We start from the raw sequence: 7,692 nt of genomic DNA on the forward strand, positions 1-7,692 counted from the left end.
CAGCTTCAGTGTCTTCTGAGTGCTTTGTTTTACTGCCCTGGAGGCAGGACCGAGTCTGCTGGCTCAGATAAGCCGGACAGGTCCTGAGCACCTACTGTGTGCCAGGCGGGCCCTGCGTGGGGTGGGGGGAGACCCTGGTGCGCCCAAGGGGCTTGCCCTCAAAGAGCCTGTGGCACTAGCGACAGAGCGGTAAACAGCGAGGGCTGTGAGGGTGTGGAGGAACTGGGGGCACGGTTGGTGGGAACGTGACATGGGCCGCTGCTGTGCAGACGGGATGGGATCCCCAAAAGTTAGGATTGCCGTGTGATCCGGAATTCCACCTCTTGGTAAGTGCCCAAACGAATGAGAAGCGGGATCCGAGGAGATGTTTCTCCGCCTATGCTCCCAGCAGCACGATTCCCAGGAGCCAAGAGGTGGGAGCCACACAGTGTCTGTGCGCGGATGAACAGATGGACAGACTGCAGTCTACACGGAGACGGGGAAGGGCACGATGACCCCGCTACAACATGATGAACCCAGAGGACACCGTGAGCAGTGGCAAAAGCAGACACAGAAAGACAAAGGCTGTGTGGCTCCACCTCCATGAGGTTCCAGAGTCATCAAATCCGCAGGCACATGGCATCTCTGCATGTGCCAAATTGTAGAATTTTCATGAGGTCCTCTTTGTCTATTTTTTTTTTTTGTCACCTGTGACTTTGCTGTCATACCTAGGGAACCCCTGCCGAATCCAATGCCACAAGGCTCTCCTTCCATGGTCTTCTAGGTCTTACATTTTGGTCTTTGGTCAGTATTGAGTTGATGCTTGTATATGGCGTGAGGTAAGGGTCCAGCTTCATTCTTTTGTATGTAGACATCTAGTTTCCCAGCACCTTTTGTTAAAAAGACTGTCCTTTCCTCCTCAGTGGTCCTGGCCCCCTTGTTGAACATCACTTGACCATACACATGAGGGTTTATTTCTGGGCTCTTCATTTCCTGTACAGAGGGTACCACTCACATATACTATGATGCTATTTATCAGGCAGGAGAGGTTTGGTTATGCTGCATAACAAGTAACCCCACAATCTCATTGACTTCTAGCAATAAGGATTTCTTTCTTGCTCACCCTGTATGTCCATCCAGGTTGGCTCTGATGGCATCTCTCCAGCCTCCAGACTGATGGAGAAGCCTCTCTCTGGAATACCGTGGTCCCAGAGCAGAGGGGAAAGAGAGCAGGGCCACTCTATACTGGCTCCTAAGGTTCCTCAAGCTATTTCATTGTCTAAAACATGTCCCCTGGCCAAACCCGCCATCAATGGGGTGGGAGGTGTAACTCTCCAGAGAGATGCAGCCTCCTGCAAATGTAGGAGGACCTTTGGGAATCATGCACCATGATTAGGCCTCCTTGGAGGGCACCCCTAGGAGGGGCCCCCACAGGGAGCTGAAAGGGAGGGGAAGCTTCCCTGCAGGAAAGAACACGTGGCTGGCCACCAATCGGGGGGATGAGGCTGCAGGCCAGCACAGCCGTGGGAGGCCATGGGGGCTCCGTGTGTAGCAGCAGCAGCTCACGTGCTTCCAGACAGAAGCTCTCTGAGCTGGATGTTTGGGGTCTCTAACCGTAAAACGTCCTGGAGGCCAGTCTCTCACTCACCAGAGACCAGGTTTTCCAGTGTGAATCTTTGAAATGGTCTCTGTCCTCTACTAAAACACTGGCCATTGGAGATGAAAGAGGACTTTGGACTTGGAATTGCATCCAATAAACACAATGTCCATCTCTTGCCTGGGGACACCGACTCCAGGTTGGAGCAGTTACTGACCCCCCGCTAGGCGTGTGGACGCTCCTCACACTGCAGGAAGCTTGGGCACCCTCGAGCCTCTTGCTCCACTCAGAGCGCGTCCACCTCTGCCTCATGGTCAGGACACCAGGGTAGCCCTGGGGAAGGGGAGCCTTGCAGGGGTGCACTGAGGCCCCGGGTGTACAAGACACTTCTCCAAGGAGGCATCCCTTCTAGAAGCTTCCATTCATTAAGCTGGACAGTATTTAAGACATTAGCCTCTGAGGTTTCATCTTCTGGAAGTTGTTCACTTGTATGCTTTCTCCTACTCGTCTGCCTGTTTTCCCGTCTCTTGGTTTGCAGCTCCTTGCATAGTCTGGAGATAAATCCCTGGTTCTCCACTTAGCCCAAGTAGTCTGTTGACTTTGTTCATGATGGTCTTCGCAGAAACTATCCTTGTCTCGCTTTGGTTTGAGCAGATTGTTTCAAAAGTCATCCCAAGCCCCATCTCCTTTCTCAAAGCTTCGCATCTTGATGGACTTGGAGCTCCTGAGAGAAATGCTGACAGGTGGTTTGCTGGCGCAGGTGTCGGGGGACCGCACTCCGTCCTCACACCCATGGGGAGAAACCACCACGCTCCTGTGTGGGGACAGTAAAGGGACTGGCCCACCTGCCCCAACACCAGAAGGGTGGGGCCAGGGTAGGGCAGACAGTGTGGCCCCCTTTCTTCTGGCTCTAGAATCAAAGTGTTCCCCTCCCCTGCTCTCCTACCCAACACATGGAGCCGTCTCTCCTCTGCTGCTGGGATCCAGCGCACTGCGGACCAGACCTCGACCCAACTGAAAGTGGAAAGCAGCCCAGGGTAAGAGAGTAGTTTGATCGGTCGCTATGTTCCCATGGGTGGTCCCAGGAAGGAAATGCAGGACGAAGTCCGGGGCTTGGGAGGGCCCACTTTCTGCTGGGAGACTCTCCACAGCCTTCAGTCATGTGCTCCGGGGTCCCCTGGCTCCAAGCCTAACAGAGCCCCCTCTCCAACCAAGATGGGACCTATGAAGCACCACCGCCCTCCCCACTGATGAAACGTGCTTCCCAGCAGCAAAGGCAAAAATGGTCCACCAGCCAGTAGAACCTAACCACTTCAAAAGGAAGTCCTTCCAAAGCCCTCCATGTTTTCATCAAGTTAAGAAATCTTACTTCCTTGAGGCATCTGGGTGGCTCCGTCGGTTAAGCGTGTTTCGGATTTCAGCTCAGGTCTCAGGGTTGTGAGATCAAGTCCCGAGTTGGTTCCACTGCTGAAGGTTCTCTCGCCCTCTGCCCCCCACTCACGATGTTCACCCTCTCCAAACAAATTTCCTTGACCCAACCTGCAAGGCAACTTGAATATTTTCAAAAAGCTGCTTAACTCAGGTCCACCACTAGAAGCACTGAACCTTTGACTGAGCCAGGGGCACAAACAGGGATGTTTCTGAGGGGCAAGTGGGTCAAGTTCACACCACTGACGACCAGTCCTTTGGTTCAGGAACCCAGTGATTTCATTAACTTTCATTTTCATGGCCACTCCACCGAGCTTGTGGAAGAAAAGGAACCCCAAAGTCCCACAACCACCTGCGTGCGGAGGGAACCCACCCCTGTATGGCTTCAAGCGCTTTTCTTGGCAGCAGAGCCTTCCAAGCACCCAAACCGTCATCTGGAGAACTCCCCTGGCTTGTAGTCTCAGCTCAGGGCGGGGCAGAGGCACAGGAGTCCCTGTCCACAAACCTTCCTCCATGGGAGGGGCCCCCCAGTTCTCAAACTGTGCCGGCTGTTCACCAGACCTGGTTCTTAAAATAGAATCACTTCTCATCCTGAAGAATCCACACTGTCCCCCAAGTTCAGCCAGGGAGTTCTATCACCAAGCCCCACCCCTCCACTCCCGCAAACAGAAGCCACCGCACTTTACTGCAGCACTTTTATTTCCTCACACAATGACGCGTTGCTGGGGCCTAATGTTCTCACATGACAGTAGAAAACCAAAATTTGTTGTCATCTCTTAAAGAATTGAGAATTGTGTACAAAAACCTTACATAAATTAAAAGGATGAATAAATTTACAGTTGTAAATGCAAACCGTTTTCCAACTCAAGGCAATTAACAACCCACGGTGTTCTGGCAGGAAAACATCGGGTAAGAAAGGAAAAGTGGGTCCTAAGGCTCGGACCTTCCCAACCCTGTTAGACCGGCAAGACAGAAATGACAACTCGTTCAGGACTCTTGCCAGCCTCTAGAGAAATCCTGGAATAGGCAGCTCTTAGACATTAATACCCTGCACAGATCAAGAACCTCATGGTCTTGCAGATTCTCCAATCAATGGATTTCTCTTCCATCAACGTGTTCTCAACCTCAGCCACGAACTGACCGAGCCGCATGTGCTAAGGGTTTAAATCAAAGATATGTACAGGGTATTAAACATATACCAAGGGAACAGTTAACTTGGATACAAGGTCAAGATCAGCAACAAGTTCTACAATCCAGTGCTGATATCAGATACAAGCTTCAAGGACAAATTTCTTTTCAAAGGCTTATTCCAGTTTCATGAGGCTAGCATGAGGTGTATACATTTGCCAGGGCAAACTTATACTCCGGAATTCACTCATGCAGCAAATGCTACGCATCTGCTCGCAGTCCATTTAGAAGCATTTGCGGTGGACGATGGAGGGACCTGACTCGTCATACTCCTGCTTGCTGATCCACATCTGCTGGAAGGTGGACAGTGAAGCCAGGATGGAGCCCCCGATCCACACGGAGTACTTGCGCTCAGGAGGAGCGATGATCTGTAAAAAACAAGAACGTGGCTCTTAGCTCGCGGTGTGGTCTTCACAGTAAGGCCTCGGAGCCCCCAGCGCACAGCTGCCCTGGACTCACCTTGATCTTCATCGTGCTGGGCGCCAGGGCTGTGATCTCCTTCTGCATCCTGTCGGCGATGCCGGGGTACATGGTGGTCCCGCCAGACAGCACCGTGTTGGCGTAGAGGTCCTTCCGGATGTCCACGTCACACTTCATGATGGAGTTGAAGGTGGTCTCGTGGATGCCACAGGACTCCATACCTAAAAGGCAAAGCTCTCCGTTAGAGGGCACCCGCCCCTATGGAGGCCACAAACAGCACCGCCCTCCCCCGCCCCAGTGGGACCCCTGGCACCCCACTGCCCCACACCTACCCAGGAAGGAAGGCTGGAAGAGCGCCTCCGGGCAGCGGAACCGCTCGTTGCCGATGGTGATCACCTGCCCGTCGGGCAGCTCATAGCTCTTCTCCAGGGAGGACGACGACGCAGCCGTGGCCATCTCCTGCTCGAAATCCAGGGCCACGTAGCACAGCTTCTCCTTGATGTCACGCACGATTTCCCGCTCGGCGGTGGTGGTGAAGCTGTAGCCACGCTCCGTGAGGATCTTCATGAGGTAGTCCGTCAGGTCCCGGCCAGCCAGGTCCAGACGCAGGATGGCGTGGGGCAGGGCGTACCCCTCGTAGATGGGCACAGTGTGGGTGACCCCGTCCCCAGAGTCCATGACAATACCAGTGGTGCGGCCAGAGGCGTACAGGGACAGCACAGCCTGGATGGCCACGTACATGGCCGGTGTGTTGAAGGTCTCGAACATGATCTGGAGAAAAGGCAACGGGCTCCTTAGTCCAAGGCAGGGACTCGGAGCCACCCCATGCTCACACACTGCATGCTGGCATGCCGCAAATGTGATGTGTAGAGAAAAGAAAAGGTTGCAGGCAGAAACACAAATAAGAAACCTTGAGACTTCAGGGAGGAAATGCCAGGAGAGGAACAGAACCCTGAAAATATCGAAAGAAATACTTGAATTTCAGAAAATAAAGCTGAGCAGAACATGGCTTAACGAAAACAGGTGGGCAGTGGTCGCATGGGGCAGCGCTTACCTGGGTCATCTTCTCGCGGTTGGCCTTGGGGTTCAGGGGGGCCTCGGTCAGCAGCACGGGGTGCTCCTCGGGGGCCACTCGCAGTTCGTTGTAAAAGGTGTGGTGCCAGATCTTCTCCATGTCGTCCCAGTTGGTGACGATGCCATGCTCGATGGGGTACTTGAGAGTCAGGATGCCCCGCTTGCTCTGGGCCTCGTCGCCCACGTAGGAGTCCTTCTGGCCCATGCCCACCATCACGCCCTGGTGTCGGGGTCGCCCGACGATGGACGGGAACACGGCCCGGGGAGCGTCATCCCCAGCGAAGCCCGCCTTGCACATGCCAGAGCCGTTGTCGATGACGAGGGCGGCGATCTCCTCTTCCATTGCGGTCTGTGTAAAGGCCCGTCCGGTCAGACGAGCCCCGGCACCGAGGGCCCGCCTCCCCCCGCCGCCCCCGAGCCGGGCCCGGGCCTTTCTCGGGGCGCCCCCCACTCGCGGGCGGCGGCGCGACCGGGACTCTCCGCACTGCGGCCCGGCCCCGCCCCGGCCCCCCCCCCCCCCCCGCCCCGAGTCACCCCCCCCCCACAACGCCCGCCGTGCACCGGCCGTCCACCCCACCCAGGCCCGGCCCCGCCGATCCGGGACCGTGTGGTCGGGCCCCCCAGGTAGGAGGCGTGGTGCGGACCTCGGAGCCAGGTGCGGGGACCAGGGCCCGGGGCGCGCAGGCCGGGCTCTTACCGGTGGAGGCGGCGGCAGTGGACGCGAAGGACGAGCTGCGGGAGAACGCGGAGCGCGGGCCGGGTGCGGCGAGTGAGACCGAGCGCGGCCTCCCCCGCCGCTATTTAAGCGAAGCGGGACGCGCGCGCGGGCCGGCGGCGCGCGCGGCCCCAGAACATGTCCATATATGGCGATCTTTCCGAACGCCGGGCGCCCATTGGCTCGCCCGGCCGGGACACGTGGGGCCCCGTGCCCGGCACCGCCCCCCGCCCGCACCGCCCCCAACGGCCCCGCCCGCGCCGCCCCCGCGCGCTCCGGACCCCGCGCGCGAGACCCCGCGCGGACCCCGCGCGCGGGCAGGGCGGGCGGGTGTTCCCCGGGGGTCGCGGGCCGGACTGCGGGTCCGACTGGCCAGCCCCGCCCCGGGACTGCTATGCTGTGGGGGAGGGCCCGGCTGCACCCCGAAACTGCCTGGCCCAGGGCTCGGCCGCGCCCCAAGCCGGGGTGTGTCCCCGCCGCCCGGCCCCACGGGTGGGGGGCTTTGCCCCCGCGCGCCCCCTGCGAGCTGCACCCCGAGGCTCCTCAGAGAGCGTGGGCTGCGCAGGCCGACGCCGGGCTGGGGGAGGGGCGGGCGGGGGCTCCCCGCCGGTCGCCCTTGCGGCGCCCTGGGCCCCGCGGCCCCGAGGAGTGGTGACCTCGTCTCCGTGATGAGGCCTGGGAGCCGCCTGTCCCCCATCGTGGCCAACCACCGCGCAGGTCCCTCCGCCGGAGGAGGGGGCGCCCTGCCTGGGGTCCCTGGCGGTGCGGAGACAGAGGCTTCGTTCCGGCCGCCGCCGACGCTTCCTGCCTCTCAAACCGCAGGCCCGATTGTCCCCAGGAGCGGGCTCTACTCGGGGTTTGGGGCCATCCCCCCATCCACTGGGGAGGGCTTTGTTTTGTTTTAAGCTTCTGTGCACATTATAAGGAAACTGAGGCAGGAAAAGGACGTTTTGACTGTGCGGACGGTCGGCTCTCCCCTAGAGTTGGTGGGCACCCTCTGCTTACGATACTAGAGAGAGCCAGGGTGGGAGGGGGACCAGGCCGTCCCGCTGCTGCCCGACGCCGGGTCGCCAACAGGCCGGCCCCGCCCGGCTGCCCTGGGGCTGTGTGTCCTCCCGGGTCCAGGGCGTCCCCTTCTCCCCAGGAGCCTGAGCTGGAAGACCAGGCCTCGCGAGCAGGGTCCTAGCCGCACCTGCTGGCGCCAGTGTTTTGGTTATGCCCAGAGAGGAACCAAAGACTATGATTTCTTTGGGCTGATTTGTAAGCTTTTGGAAGTGCTCAGAATGAAACG

At 58.4% G+C, this 7,692-nt stretch overlaps 1 protein-coding gene across 1 annotated transcript; it reads right to left on the reverse strand.

Moving 5' to 3' along the window:
• Positions 1-3,685: 3,685 nt before the first annotated feature.
• ACTG1 (actin gamma 1) lies at positions 3,686-6,533 on the reverse strand. Its single transcript, XM_027626408.1, has 5 exons — positions 6,384-6,533; positions 5,667-6,035; positions 4,945-5,383; positions 4,652-4,833; positions 3,686-4,560 (listed from the first exon to the last, which is right to left on the reverse strand). Exons 2-5 carry the CDS (start codon positions 6,027-6,029, stop codon positions 4,417-4,419), a joined length of 1,128 nt encoding a protein of 375 aa, XP_027482209.1. The 5' UTR covers positions 6,030-6,035; positions 6,384-6,533; the 3' UTR covers positions 3,686-4,416.
• Positions 6,534-7,692: the final 1,159 nt, after the last annotated feature.

Source organism: Zalophus californianus, chromosome 16, assembly GCF_009762305.2.
Source record: "Zalophus californianus isolate mZalCal1 chromosome 16, mZalCal1.pri.v2, whole genome shotgun sequence".
NCBI classification, from domain to species: Eukaryota; Metazoa; Chordata; class Mammalia; order Carnivora; family Otariidae; genus Zalophus; species Zalophus californianus.

Excerpts from the sequence above, each read along its gene's own strand:
- ACTG1 (XM_027626408.1), bottom strand. The coding sequence starts at position 6,029 with ATGGAAGAGGAGATCGCCGCCCTCGTCATCGACAACGGCTCTGGCATG. Across the intron at positions 4,834-4,944 it reads CTTCCAGCCTTCCTTCCTGG|GTATGGAGTCCTGTGGCATC; the intron begins GTAGGTGTGGGG and ends TTTGCCTTTTAG. Across the intron at positions 4,561-4,651 it reads CCAGCACGATGAAGATCAAG|ATCATCGCTCCTCCTGAGCG; the intron begins GTGAGTCCAGGG and ends TGTTTTTTACAG.